General features: G+C 51.2%; 1 protein-coding gene across 3 annotated transcripts in view; it reads right to left on the reverse strand.

The window, feature by feature from the left end:
• Positions 1-1041: 1041 nt before the first annotated feature.
• Srebf2 (sterol regulatory element binding transcription factor 2) overlaps positions 1042-14876 on the reverse strand; it is a 58728-nt gene continuing 44893 nt past the window's right edge. For all 3 annotated transcript variants that reach the window (XM_048803075.1, XM_015501850.2, XM_048803076.1), the window contains exons 12-19: positions 12985-13153; positions 11168-11285; positions 10346-10455; positions 9114-9246; positions 7471-7639; positions 5645-5830; positions 3138-3249; positions 1042-2713 (exon numbers count right to left, since the gene is read on the reverse strand). In XM_048803075.1, the coding sequence (XP_048659032.1) occupies positions 2493-2713; positions 3138-3249; positions 5645-5830; positions 7471-7639; positions 9114-9246; positions 10346-10455; positions 11168-11285; positions 12985-13153 (1218 nt within the window). In that variant the 3' untranslated portion in view covers positions 1042-2492. The remainder of the gene's footprint in view (positions 2714-3137; positions 3250-5644; positions 5831-7470; positions 7640-9113; positions 9247-10345; positions 10456-11167; positions 11286-12984; positions 13154-14876) is intronic.

Consider the following 14876-nt stretch of genomic DNA (forward strand, 5'->3'; position numbering starts at 1 on the left):
GGGGGGGCGGGGCAGGTGCTGAGTCATGGAACCTGCTGAGACTCACAAAAGGCTCAGGTTCCTGAGCACACAGGCCACCCACCATGGTGACACAGGCCCTGGCTGGGCTGTGCTGGGAGGCAGGCACAATCCTTCCCCCTCATTCTCAGTCTCAAGGAGCCTCTATCTCCATCCTGCTAGAGTCAGGCTACAGCTGTTGGCAGTGACCACTACTGGATATGCTGACCCTGTAACTCTGGACAGGACCTGCTGCAGCTGGACCCTCCTGGCTGCTGTACTCCTTTAGACAGTGTGGCTTGCTGCGATTGCCCTTCAGGAAGGGTGTGGCTCATAGCTGTTTCTTAGGTCAGGGGAACAGGGCCCAGCTGTGGACTGCAGTTCAGCTCCAGGCTCATTGCCACGACTTCCCTGACTCCACCTTCAAGATCCAGTCCATCTATCCCAATGCTTCTCGTGGCCTTGGCCCTGGCCTCTCACTGGTCTGGCACAAGGTATGATGTGTTATGTCATTCAAACCTGGCCCACAAGCTTATGGGACTACTGAAGGCAGGGATGGGCAACCCTTTTCTCTACCCATGGAAGTGGAGGTTGAGAGGCCAGTTCCCTCCTTAGGTGGACCCACTACCGGACCCAGCTGAGAAGTGCAGGAGCTGGACTCAGGTCTGACTTGCAGGCCAGTGAGCCATTTCAGAGGGCCACTGCCTTCAGGGAAGGGCAAACAAAGGAGGGGCCTATTCATTGGGAACCCCCCGCCTCCAGGTCCCAAAGAACTGTTGTCAGCCAACCCAGCTGTACATCCAGGGTACCTGGATACAGTGACCCCAGCAATACTTCCCAGAACCCTTTTATCCCAGGCCTTGGACCATTCTTAGAGCATATACCAGGCTCTGGAAGAAAGGGGACAGGCATGCTGGCAGGCAAGGAAGGCCGTCGACTGGAGATACCAAGCTGGCCTTCTTCCCTGGCCCACTGTCAGCCGAGCTATGCAGCCACTTGGCAGTCATTAAGCAGTCACACTACAGACCCTCACACACCTTGTGCTAGGTGGTACCAATCTGTGTTTATTGAATAACCTAGGTCCAGGACATGGTGAATGATTTGACATCAAGGAAGCCATAGGTGTATCCCCCTTTTCAGTGAAAAACAAACCCCTCCCACCCCTAACAATGAGAAAAGGCACAGTATATACACATGACACAAAGGCCCAGCTGCCCAAGTGGGCAGGGTCCATAAATTATAGTGACAGTGGGGGAAGGGCAGGAGATAGAAAGGGGGCTGGGGTCCAAGCATATGAGGGGCCCTGCTGTGTGCACTCCCTAGCTGTGTTGGGCTCCTGCCTATCCTGCCCCAACCAGCCTGAAGGGATGAGAAGCAAGGGAGGGGTCCGCTCAGTCTCTCAGGAGGCCCTGGGGAAACAGTGTCTCCAGGGACACCCTAAGCCAGGGGATCTAGAAAAGGACTTTTCCTCCTAGGAGCCCCATCAAGGCAAGGGACCTTGTTCCTAATAGCCACCCCCAAAGGAGGAGCTTGCCACTGGGGCTTGGGGCTGGTCCCTGCCACCCTGGCTTATTTTCAAGACAAGAATTAGGGATAAAAATATACTATGGAGGTAGGAGTTAGGGTGGGGGTAGGAAGGAACTGAGGAATCATGTTGAAGACCCCTGGTCCCCAGGCCTAATAGGCGGCTTTGTCCCTTCCAGTCCTCTGGGCCCACCCTGAGCTTGGGCTGGCATCCCAGGGGGTAAGGGAGTGGGAAGGAACAGGACAATTAAATAAGATACCATTTATTTTTTAAAAAATTAAAAAATAATGCCAACATTATTTCATCCATACCCAGGCCAACCCCTGCCTCCCACCCACCTCCCCAGGGCTGGGTTCCCCTCCTTCCCTGGCTGTCCCGCATAATGACGAGAAAACAATGAACTGGCTTAGTCAGGCACAGGGGAGGGAATGCAAACCCAGGGAAAGAAATAAAAGATGCCACAGCAACTTTGCCCTGCATCACGGCAGCCCCAAGCACAAAGATATAAAAACATTCGTATAAAAAGGGAGAGGGGCATGCTGGGCACTATGCTGAGGGCAAAGTGCTCTCTGGTGCCCAGAGACCTCGTCCCCTAGAGAGAAAGCCTGATAAAAAACAAGGAAGCAGAAAGGGGAGATGTTCGGAGAGTCTTGGGACTGGAGGCGTGGGTTTGGCAGTGTCCCCTGCTGCTTTCAACTGAGGGGACACCTCCATTTCTGCCTCACAGCCTCTCCTCTCAGCCTGCTAGGGCCTGGACCACAGGTGTCTATTGACAGCAGCCCAGGGGCTCTCTGGCCTGAGGTGGTCCAAAAGCCTCAGCAGGAAGACAGCTCAGAGGACAAGGCTCACCTCCAGCTCAGAGGGAGGAGGGCAAAGGACAGAGGGAGGAGGAAGACAGGGCCTGAGAGAGAGGGATGAGCCTGGGAGAAAGAGACTGAGAGAAGTGGAGGGAGGTGGGCTGAGCCTGTGGTCAGGAGGCAGCAATGGCAGTGCCACCTCCCAGCTTGACAATCATCTGCTGGCAGTCACTGCAGGAGCGCCGGTCGCCCACCTTCTCCAGCGTGCGGGCAGCCTCAGCCAGCAGCACAGCCCGCTGGCCCGGGGAGGAGAGGAAGGAGAGGGGAAGGTGGCGGCAAGCCAGAAGGATGGCGGTAGCCCGCTCTCGCTGGCCAGGCCAGGTGTCCACCTCTCCTGTGGGAACGAGGAGAACATGTAGGTGCTGTTCAGTGGGACTTCCGCACTCACTGATTGAACCCCCATGCTCATGTGAGGTGAGCACGCTCCCTAGCTCACACATGGGGAGTTAACCTGCCTGGTGCTGTGGAGCTAAGGCCTGCGGGGACAGAACCTGTGGTCTCCCACCTCTGCTCCTGTGCTGGAACTCCATGCCCAGCCTCCCTCAAGGGCGGACCCACTCAACTACTGCCCATGCCCCCAGCACACCCAGTCCAGTCTGGGGATCCTTTCATTCTCACACCACCGATGGGGCTCAGAGGTGTCAGAGTGCACCCTGCCAGGTGCTGGAACTGGGCTGGGCTGCCCAACATCCAGGGCAGGGCAGCGCAGCTCAGGGCAGGGCCAGGGATGCCCCCCCCCCCCGGCCCGCAGGACTCACCGTGCTTGGTGTTCTGAGTGGTGCGCCGCCGCAGGCTGTGCTCCAGCAGCTGGTGGGTGCGGGTAGGGCTGGCTCCTGCCATTAAGCGCACAGTGGCTTCATGCAAGAACACCTGAAGAGTAAGGAGGGACACACAGTCAAGCCCTGGGTTCTTGCTTCTCCAGGCCCTAGTGGACACCTCTCCCTGAGCCATTTCATCTAGCACCTGATGATCCTTCCCTCTCCTCTCCATGCCACCCTATCTTGCTCACCCCTGAAAGCAACCTCTCTTATCCCCAAGCTAAATCAGAAACTTGGATGAACAGCAGGAAAGAGGAACAGAGCAAAAGCAAAAGTAGGAATAAAGAGATAAGCAAGAGGAACAGGGCCCGGACACTCCCTCTGGGGCTCTAAGAACAAGCAGCCTGGGTGAAGCCTCAAAGTCCCCAGATGCTGCCTCCAGCCTGACAGACAAAAGGACAAGGCAGGTGGGGATGGAAGGGGTGAAGGGGATAGCTGAGCTGGTAACAAGTTTGTGTCCTGTTTCCTTCTATTTCTTCAGAAAGGAAGAGACCAGAGATTTCCAGGTATAAGTTTGCATCACTTAGATAAATAGGAACACTACACAAGGAGGGCAAGTCTAGGTCTCTGATTTCTTTCTTTCTTTTTGAACACAGAGTATCTTTATTATTTATTTAATGTGTGCTGAGGATCGAACCCGTGCCTCACACATGAAAAGCAAGTGCTTTACCACGGAGCCACACAAACTTGATACCAGCTCAAACTTGAACCCAGCCCTTGGTCTCTAATTTCTTAAAATCCCAGCTTTCCTTTTATGCCTCATATCTCATCTTTGGAGCTGCTAGGTGGCAATGGGGAGCCACTGAAGTCTCCTCAGCATGAAGAGGTGAATGGACAGAATATTCAAGACGAGGCCTTTGATGCCAGCCATGCTGTGAGCAGACCAGAGGGTTGGCCAGAATGAGTCCCACAAGGCACTTTGGGTGTCATCCAAATCCCGGGGCCACTTCTCTTTTCCACAGTAAGAACTGGTTCTCTGGTGTTTATATTTTGTCTGCTGTGTCTGTCTTGGTTTGCTACACACAGTGGCCAGTGTGACCCTGTAAGGGTGTCCCAGCACCTTAGGGTAAGGAGTACCCTTCATGGCTGCAGCCTCATCTGGAGACCTTCTCCTTGTCTGCGCTCTTCTAACAAAGTACATTCCCCTGTCCCTGACACTTCAGGGTCTCTCTTTAAAAAAAAAAAAGAAAAGAAAAAAGGTTTTTTTTTGGTGCTCCTGGTGATTGAACCAGGAGTGTTCTATCTCACTGAGCTATATCTCCAACCTTTTTATTTTTTATTTTGAGACAGAGACTCACTAAATTGCTAAGGCTGGCCTCAAATTTGCAATCCTCCTGCCTCAGCCTCTTGTATTGCTGGGATTACAGGTGTGAGTCACCATACCTAACTTGTCACTCAGATTTTTAGAAAATAATTCAGTTGAGAGGCTGTCCTTGCCCATTTGTATATGAACATGCATATGTGTGAGACAGAAAGTGTGAGTAAGTGGGGGACTCACTGTGAGAGACAAAAAGAAAATTTCTCTTGCCTTACAACTTCTTTTCAGGTGGTCTATGCCAATTTCATTTCTTATCAAAATAAACAATTCCTTGTTTTTTACCCCCTGCCATTTCCCTCCCTGCCAAAAAAAGTATTCAGGTAAAAATATGTTGATTCCAACATAAAGAATGAGGTGAGGAATATGCCAATTACCTTGGTCTGATTATTACATATTAAACAGATGTACTGAAATATCATTCTATGCCCAGTAAATATCTACAGTTACTATGTGTTAATTAAAATATATTTTTAAAATGTTTAATATAAGCCAGGTGTGGTGGCATGTGACTGTAGTACTAGCTACTTAGAAGGCTGAGGCAGGCAGTTGCTTGAACCCAGGAGATTGAAGTCAGCCTGGGCAACATAGTGAGACCCCATCTCTGAAAACCAAGAACAAAAAAATGTCTAATACTTTACTCTAATTAGCAATAAAAATCAACAAGGAAATGACTCGAGTCCAGCAAGCTCAGTTATACAACTGTCCTCAGAGACTCCTCTCAGAGCGGGTAGTCAGTGCCAAGCGGGGATCACATGGAGAAAGTTAGGCAGCAGAAATGAAGCCCCCAGTGGCTCGGAAAAAAAGGATTAAAGTGAACTTCTTTTTAAATGTGGTTCTAGGGAGATTCTATCACTCTGACAACCAGTTATGAAAGTCGAGGCAGACCCCATGTGGCCAGGACCAGGAGCCCCCCACCTGCTTCCCTGCTCTCTTAAGTCCTCCCACCTGGTGTCTAACTGGTGAGGTATGGCTCCATGGGCTGCCCCTGTCCAGGGATAGGAGTGTGGTTGCTCCATGCTGCGTTTCAGGGCTGGGCACAGTAGGTACTCAACAGTGAGTGCTGAACAAAGGAACACAGGGCACCCAGCCCACCCCAGTCTGCCCACCACACCCAGCTTCTGTGCCTTACCTTGCGGTACGCTGGGCGGAAGCTGTGCGCCAACCTGCGCAGGCTTCCTAGGTCCCTCTGGAAGCCAGCCAGCTCAGCACCTGAAGCATGGTAGGTCTCACCCAGGGCCTGGCTGACGCCTGCTTGCTTTTGCCAGAGTGCTGTCCGCAGTGACAGTAATAGGTCGCAGGTCAGCAGCTGGACCACCTGTGGAATGAGCATAGAGAGAGGAGATGGGTGACTGGCTTATGCCTAACACAAGGATCCTGGTACCAATTGGGCCTGCCCTTAGTCTGGCACTCAGCACAATGCAGGGGATCACATGGAGAAAATTAGTTAGGCAGCAGAAATGAAGCCCCCAATGGCTCAGAAAAAAGGATTAAAGTGAACTTCTTTTAAAATGTGGTTCTTGGGGCTGGGGATCTGGCTCAAGCAGTAGCGAGCTCGCCTGGCATGCGTGTGGCCCGGGTTCGATTCTCAGCACCACATACAAACAAAGATGTTATGTCCGCTGAAAACTAGAAAATAAATATTAAAAAAAAAATTCTTTAAAAAAAAAAAAATAATAAATAAATAAAATGTGGTTCTAAGGAGATTCTGTCACTCTGACAACCAGTTATGAAAGCCAGAGCAGCCCCCATGTGGGAGAGAAGAGCTGGTGGCAGCCTTAGTCCTGAGGTAGATCTTTCTCTCTATTCTTCAAGTGGGAAAGCTGAGTCTCTGAAAGGGGAAGTGGCTGGTGCAAGGGACAACACAGCACAGGCAGGTGATAGGGGCAGGAATAAAACCCTGTGGGTCTGAGGGCACAGGTCCTCCACCTCAAGGAAGCCCCCATGGCTGGCCTGGAGGCTGAGAGGCCAGGGTGCCAAGGTCTTCCATCTCCAGAGGAATCCAGAGTCCATCTGAAATGGCAGCAGAGTCCCAGAGTGGACTCTGCTTGGCTGAGACTGGTTCTCTCAGGAAGACATATACTAAGGGAGACCAACAGAGAGCCCAGCAGTGCCTCCTGATTCCGCCTTTGGTCTTGGGTCCTTTGTGCACAATGCCTGTCTCTGTCGGGCTCACACTGTCCTGGCTTCACCCCAATGCCCAGGCCCACTGGAAACCTTTAACTTGAGGTGCTAGCCAAGCCACCTGGAACCAACCCCCAGTTGGCAGCTGCTGACCCTCCAGGATGCTCCTCATTGTGCCACACGTTTCCCAGGGGAGCAGATGATGTCAGCTGCTGCCACACTCCTACCCTCCTCTGTGTCCCAGGATGGCTGTGCCTTCCACAAGTCTTCTAACAAGGATCCCTTCCCCAAGTAACAGGGCCTTGTCAGGGCACGTGGGAGTCTCTCGCGGGCCGAGCAGGCCTCTGGGATGCACTGTGGAAACATTGCACGAGTACCGCCAGAACATGCAATGCAACTACAATGCACCACAGCTGCCCGCCAGGAGGTGTGCGGCCACCGCAGAGGCGCAGGGTGGTCAGCTGGCTCAGGGTGCTGGCCTGAGGGTAGGGGCCCGCTCAAAGGCTGTCAGCAGAGCTGGGAAGTAGCACAAGCTGCCTGGAGCAAGTGCGGAGCCCTGGCCAGATGCAGTTCACCTGGGGCTTACAGAGACGTGTGGGCCAGCAGGATCTGGGGTTTGGGGAACCTAGGGAGAGGTGCAGGTGCAAACATGCTTGTCCCAGCAATCAAAAATGGCATTCACCCAGGACAACAGGCCACATTTTGGGAAATGGGGCTGCTAGTATGGTTTCTGTCTCTTGGGACAGCCCAATATACTGGGCAAGCTTGGAGTGGGGGGAAGCATTCATATAGACCTCTGGGCGCCTCCCAGAGGCCAGCTAAGCTCCTACTCACGTGGTTGAGGGCAGGGTCAGCAGTGGCCCCACTGACATTGAGGCTGCTCCACAGGTGGCCACTGGCCCTCTCGCAATGACAGAAGGAATTCTGCTGCCCATCTGCCTTCCCAGAGAGTGAGGCGTGCATGGCTCTGCAGGTGTGGAAGATGGCCTTCACCAGGGGGCTCCTGCAGCAGTGACAGGGAGGAGAGAGGCAGGTCAGGGTGGTACCTGGGGAACAGGCAGAGTTCAGGCTGATGACTACCACACCCCATATCACTATGACACATGGGTTTGTCACTGCAATGCTGCCATACAGTTCCTGCCAGCTTTAGATCTGAAACGCCAGCTCTGAACTAGGTCAGCCCCTCCCCACCAAAATCTGATGCTGGAAGATTCTGGAGGCCTAGGTGTGACCGCCAGATGCTGCCACTAAGAAGCTACCTAAGAAAGGAATGCAAGTAACCTGTGCCTAGTTTCCTTATCCATAAAGTGGCCATAATACTGCTTGCCACTACCTATGGTGACACACGGTACTGGCCCCATTATTTTGTACCTGTTCTCTAAGGACAGTTCCTCCCAAAGGCTGGTATTAAAGTATCAGGAGAAACCTAGCAGGCTGGGGAGAGGGTGGAGAGTGGGAAGCTCCCCACAGTATCACTGCTCCAAAGAAGAGCACAGGGAGCCAGGGGGACTTGTCAGGATGCCCACAGGGGCAAGGATGCCCACGAAGGTGCCTTAGCTCTCTGCTGAAGCTCTGCAGTTTATAAGTAAAGTGATGAGACAACCTATCTGGTGAGCTGACCAGAGGCACACTGTGGATGTGCTAATGTAGGCTGGTGTGGGTTGGGTGCTTACTTCCCAGGGGGCTTCAAATGGGGCCACACAACAAAACTGGGGTGTTAAACCTACTTTAGGGAATACAGGGCTCAACCCTGCTCATCCCACTTTTTTCAACTCCTTCCTGTGCTCTTGGTCGAGTCTGCTTGGCAGGAAATGTGCCAGCCTTGGTTCTCCAGACAGGACCCCACGGGGCTTTTCTGTCTTGGAGCATTTTACAGTCACTCTCAGGAGCACTCAGATCTAATCAGAAACAGCTGGAGCATCGGCAAGCAGGGCTGCCCATCACTAAGGGCCAAATGACCCCAAGGTGCAGACATGAGTTTCAGAGGAATGTCAAAAGCTCTCTGGTTGTGCTATAGGCCTTTTAGTTATAGAAGGCTGACAGGGCTGATGGGGGTGAAGAGGGCTGAAAGGAACCTGGAAATAATGTCGGAGCCCACACGAGCTTCAGCGAGATGCTGGCTTCCCCGCAGTGGCCACAGCCACACAGCACTAGGAAGTTCCCACTACGCAGTTTCTGATTTTGCCAGGAAGCAGTCTGCTTTCTCTCCTCCAGCCTGTGGCAGCAGGGAGGTGGTCCCAGAAACAGTACTAGTAGCTGTTGGGACAGCCACTGAGCTGTGCAGAGCACAACACTCACACAGAAGGCCTTACTGGGACAGCCGCCTCTCTGAGGTGCTCTGCCCCTTCTGCAGCTTCCCGTCTATCATAGTTCTGATCGCTCAGCTCACTGTGGCCTCCTGGAACTGCTCCCTCCTACTAACCCACACAAGATCCTCCTGGAGAAAAGCAGGTGAGTAGCCAAGTAGCCTTACGTACTCAGTCACTTCCAGGGCCTTGGGGACATGCTCTACTTCAGTAAAATGCGCACGCACAGCTGCATCGTCTCCCTGGAGCCAGCTAATAGCCATAGTGATTGCGGACGTCCACCACCGGCAGATGATGTCTGGACCTAGAAGGAGCAGCAGGAAACACTCCAGTGCCCACAGGAGCTCGGCACAGCTCAGTGGCTGTTCCTACATGGTGCATAGCATCTTTACCTTCTGCGATGGATAGGGGCCCCAGGGCTGCCCTTGCCCATGATTCTGGCGTGAGTGTCAATCAGCACTCCTAGTAACATAGTATTCCCATTTTTGGCAATCTCTCAAGAAAACTGGCTTAGCGAAGTTTAACAAAGATTTTCACTATTGTATTATTATTATTATTTTTTTTTTTTTAGAGAGAATTTTGTTTATTTTTTAGTTTTTGGCAGACACAACATCTTTGTTTGTATGTGGTACTGAGGATCGAACCCGGGCCGCACGCACGCCAGGCAAGCGCGCTACCGCTTGAGCCACATCCCCAGCCCTTGTATTATTTTTAAATAAAGAGTTGGACACAACCTAAACTTCCAAGAGCCATAAAGACTGGTGTCTTCGAATCAACCAAGAGTAGCAGGTTTACTTTAGAATATTTTATATCTTTTCCTCTCTGAGCTTCAGTGTTTTCAATTGCAAAATTATGATACCAGTGATTTTACAAAGCCAAAAGAGGTGTCGAGTCAGAGAAAAGGTGTAAAAACACACCTTCTTCTAAGGCTGCAGGTCAGTAGTCATGCTACTTGTGGTGGTTACTTTTCTGGGATTCTTCCCTCCCTAGGGAGAGCGGGCAGGGGATAGTTTGGTACCTCCATCCCCCAGTGGTCACAGAAGTCTGAGAGGTGGCAATAATGTACTAGCACCCACATGGCAGTTTAGGGAAAGAAGAATGCCCTGTGTCAATTCTGTCAGTTAGGCTGCTCTCCTACACTCAAGGCAACGGGAAGCCAGAGTGATGGAGATGTCAGCATGGAGTGTAAGGAGCAGCTTCGGGGCTACTGTGCGCCCTGGTGCCTGGACCACTTGCTGCTTATTCCGCATCTGGGAATCACCCAGCCAGGGCTTGAGATAAAAACCTGGGACCAGAGAAGACACTTGAGTGTACACTCATACTAACCCCGGGCACAGAGAAAAGGGATGGGCAGGAATGAATTAAGTACCCACAGGACTTTAGAGCCACCTGCAGATGCTCACCAAGGGCTGACTTGAGCACAGAGCTGCTGGAGAATGGAGGGGTCACAAACCCCACAGAGTCCACGAAAGAATGAAGCAATTTCAGGTATTCTAGAGCGCTTGAGAATTCACTAAAAAGAAAAGAAAGGGTCCCATGTACATCAAAACATACACAGAGACCACTCCTGACCTGGCTGTTCAGCTCTACAGCTCTAAGACCCAGGGGCTCTTTCTGGCCCCTCCTCCCCACCATTATGGGCACTTGGTGCTCTGCCATGGATGCCCTTTCCTATTCCACAGGCCAGCCTTCCTCTTTCTCCCCTCCCCAGCAACCCTGACTCCTCCCCTCAAGGCCTGATTCCACTGTCTTGTCCTCCCTGAAGTTTTGTCTCTCCCTGGCAGCTCTGTCCCCTCCCTCCCTCCTCAAATACACTTGGTCAGGACCTGGACTTTGTATCAGAGTGACTTTGGCACCTCTCTGCCTCCCAGGTCTTATTCTATAAAGGAAAAGCTGTGCTCAGTAACTAAGTAAGAGCTAAAAATTGCCAAGCACGATCACTGAGGGGCTGAGTCCCCAAGATGTCCATCTAGTGGCGTCTGCCTTCTGCTAAGCTCTGCACATACCAGTTCTATTCCCTCTCAATAGGCCACTGCCTTGATTAACTTGCTCCAACAAACTGGCTCCACTTGGTAAAGGGGTGGGTAAGAGGAGCAAAAGGGATGGATGTACTTGGTCTAGAAAAAAGGCAAGTCAGCTCACAGAGGCCTCCATTTTTGAAAAATAAAGACAAAGAATCATTCTATTTCCTGGCCTGTCAGCAGGGGGTGGCCTAGGGACTTTACCAGGTCTCCTCTTCCTGGTCTCCAGCTTTCTTCTTGGCCTGAGGTTTCACCAAGGACTCCACAGCTTGCTCTAGTAGGTTCTTGCAGAAGGCCTGATGGACCTGGGCAATGGGGTCAGCTGAATAAAAGCAAGAAGGGTTAAATGGGTCTCATGTAGGAACCTTTTTGGTGCCAAGAGTTTTGCTGGCTGGCAGAGGATACAAGTGCATGTTTAGCATGTGCGAGAACCTGGGTTCTATCCCAGCACCCCCCACCACACCAAAAAGGGTCTTATTTAGGAGCACTTTGTTTTTACAGAGGAGAGGACAGGGAGAGGACCCCAAGAAACAGCTGTGTCCTTTACTAGGGATCAAATCCTTCTTCCCAACCAAACCCAAAAACTACCCTGCTAAATAGCCACAAGGTAGGGAAGGAAGTCAACCCAGACTGAAGAGCCCAAGACTACACGTAGAAACTATATGTTTATAGTTTATGAGGGGAGGACCTGGAAGGTGGCTGTGTGTGTGTGTGTGTGTGTGTGTGCGCGCGTGCGCTATATCTCTTAGTACTGTTCTCAGAACTTCAAAGTTGGATCCATAAGGGGACAGCTGCAAGCCTTGTCAAAAAACAATAAAAAAAGGAAAGGCAGACACTACCTAAGAGGCGGTCTCTTCTTGTGGTTTGAGAGAACAGCTAGCCAAGGAATAAAAGGTGGTGGCAGTGGCTGCAGTGCTCCTGACAATGAGGAACACACTCTTGTTTTCCCAGAGCCTTGTCATGGAAACTGTGACTAGTAATGTTCTGGTCAAGCTCACTAGACAAGGGACCTTGCAATGCTCGCTTTAGCTGAATGTCACCGATAAGCCCCTTTACTGGAAAGCTCAAATCATGGCATCATTGGCCTCTCCTCCCCTCATAAGTGGCAAACAGGGGCCCTGATCTGACCAAGGAAAAGGAACATTTATGATCATTTTCTGGGTGACAAGGCCAAGGACTAAAAGAGGACAGAAACCTGTGCAAAGTCTTTGCTAAACAGTCATCAGTGGGAAGGGGGTTGGAAGACTTAGAATTGCTTTTGCTTTTATCCTTCACTCTTTGGTGTTGAGCATAATTCTTATATTGAGCAATTTAAAAAAAAAAAAAGGACGGCAAACACCTCCAAATATTTGACAGCCCTCCTATACCTGCAGAGCATGCCTCCACTCCTCACAGGCCCCATTCAGAGGGGAAAGTGCAACAGAAAGCAGAAAGCCACCAAGCACTCAAGGTCTGAGCACATCCCAAAGAGCCTCTGCAGCTCCAAGGCCAGGCGAGTCAACTCCAATCACTATCAAATGCCAGAGACAGAAAGCCTGCATCTCCTTTCAATGCCTGGAGCCCTGTTCCTGTCACCACTCTGAGCACTTGATGACTGCCTGCTGCCTATTGTTCCCCAACTGCTCCATATATGTCTGTCTGCTTTCCCAATGGGACAGAAGACCCGGAGGCCAGGGAACTGCAAGCCCCAAACATCCTTTGTATCTCCAAAGTGCCTAGGACAAGGCTAAGAAAACAGTTGGTGCTTAATCAAAACTTATCATATGTGACATTGTAATGTGAGGACAACAGGCTTTGACTGAGAAAGCAGAGCTGTACACCCGGCTCAGTCATAGACGGGCTCTGAACAGGCGTGGAACCTCAGAAAGGTACTTAAACCCCCTGAGCCTCAATTAAAAAACAAAACAAAACAAAAAAACAACAACACTGTATAAGACTGAGACCAACGCTGCACAGGAACCTGCAGTAGGGGTTGCTCCCACGGCCATCTCCAATTCTGATGGCACTGAAGGCACTCTTACCTGGGTTCCTCTCAGCACAGTACAGACTCTCCTTGGCTGCTGCCTTCACTGACCAGCTGCGCTCCATGAAAAACTTCTGGCCCAGTGGGTGGCAGAGCCAGCGCAGGGAGTCAGGGACAGCACTGCGCTCAGGGCCACACAGATTCTGGGCACGACTGAGGAAGTAGTTCTATGGAAGAACAAAAAGCAGGGGTGACGCCAAGGTAGTAGAATGCTGTCTGCAGCCATTATGCGATCATCTGGAATCCTGATAGTGGAGGATGGCTAAGGGGAATGTCAGGAAAGGGTATCATGAGTACCTAGAAGTGAAGCCCACCATGGAAACTAGGGCAAGTGACAATTCTGGGGAGCTTGCCAGCATAGGCAGGAGGGAATGGCCCAAGGCACACAAGGCACCCGCTGCATCCTGTCCTGCAGGGCCTGTCTAACCCTTATAGAACATAGTTTTTTCCTGCTAGCACTCAATCTGTAGAGCAGCGTGTGGGGGTTGTTTACTGAAGGGTCTCAGAGGTCATCTGCCTGTACTCACTCTCTGCCCTTGGAGTACCTGGCTTGGTACTCCAAGCTCCCATGATCCTAGGACTTTTTCTCATGTCATTTTAATTATATATCTTTTAGAGTATTTTAAGGCAAAATCATATTCTGCTTTGACTAATTTTTCATCTCTTTTACCTTTGAGTATAAAGGGTATGAACAATACCAGGCCCAGATCCAGCTGTCACTATCACAGCACACAGCTCTGGAGTGAAGGGACAGTGCAGGTTCATCCAGGACCTTGCAGACATGTGTGTACTATAAGGACAGCTCCTTTAGAAAGCCCCAGGCCTTCCTTGCATGAGGCCCAGCCAGCAAGAGACTTTGAAAACCTCTTTGCTGGGTAATTCAAACTGCTAGCGTCCCAGTCTCCTTTTCTACTTGCCAGATAATAGCATTTCAGAGCCCCAGTGACCAAACTGCAGGGATAATGCTGCCTGTCACAGGTTTTTGAAAGTTCTGTCATTTTTGGTGTGAGGATATCTTTAGTCTGTATGTGTGTGGCACTGGGGGTTGAGCCCAAGGATGCTCTACCACTGAGCTGCATCTCAGTCCTCTTTATTTTGGGACAGGTCTAAGTTGCCAGGCTGTCCTTGAGCTTGTGATCTTCTTGACTAAGGCTCCCGAGTAGCTGGAATTACAGGCGTGCACCATGACTGGCAGGTGATGACATCTTTACTTAAACTCTTATGATTTCCGACCTGTAAAACTACTTAACACAGGCCAAAGCACAGGCAGATCCAGGAGCCCAGAGTGGGGGCTGCTGGGACATAGCCCCAGGACTTCCCCATTCCACTTCAGTCGCTGACTCCACCAAGAAGCCAGTGGCCTCATGGTCTGGTTTAGTCTGATGGCTCTGACATTTACTGGGCTCTAAGCAGCCATCAGCTAATGCAAGAACTTCAGAAGACTTGAATGCCAGGGTCAGAAATAGCATGGCCAAAGTGCAGCCACTCAAGGACACAGATGGAAAAGACTGCCTCTCTCAGGGGAACTTGGAGATGGCTGCGTGTATCAGCCATCTCATAGCAACTTATGGGATGAGGGGAATATGTCACTTAAATTTCTAAAACAGAGGGCCAGTGGTATTGTCTTTCTTCCTCTGTGCTGAACAGTTTTAAGCAGAGAATATTGGAGAGAAAATGTAGAGGAATCTTCTGTGACCCTCAACAAAGTGCCAACTGAATCTCAGCTGGTGACTGAACAGTGGGAGAACTGCAGCTGAGCAGTGACAACACTGGACAGGGTGAGACTCCAGTGCCTCTTACGTCCCAATGTCTTCTAACAGTTGACCCCAATCTCTCCCAAGAACAGCTTGTTCCAAGGCCCAATCAGGAAGGGAATGTGGTGCTTGCTTC

The sequence above is a fragment of the Marmota marmota genome, unplaced genomic scaffold (genome assembly GCF_001458135.2).
Source record: "Marmota marmota marmota unplaced genomic scaffold, marMar, whole genome shotgun sequence".
Lineage (NCBI taxonomy): Eukaryota > Metazoa > Chordata > Mammalia > Rodentia > Sciuridae > Marmota > Marmota marmota.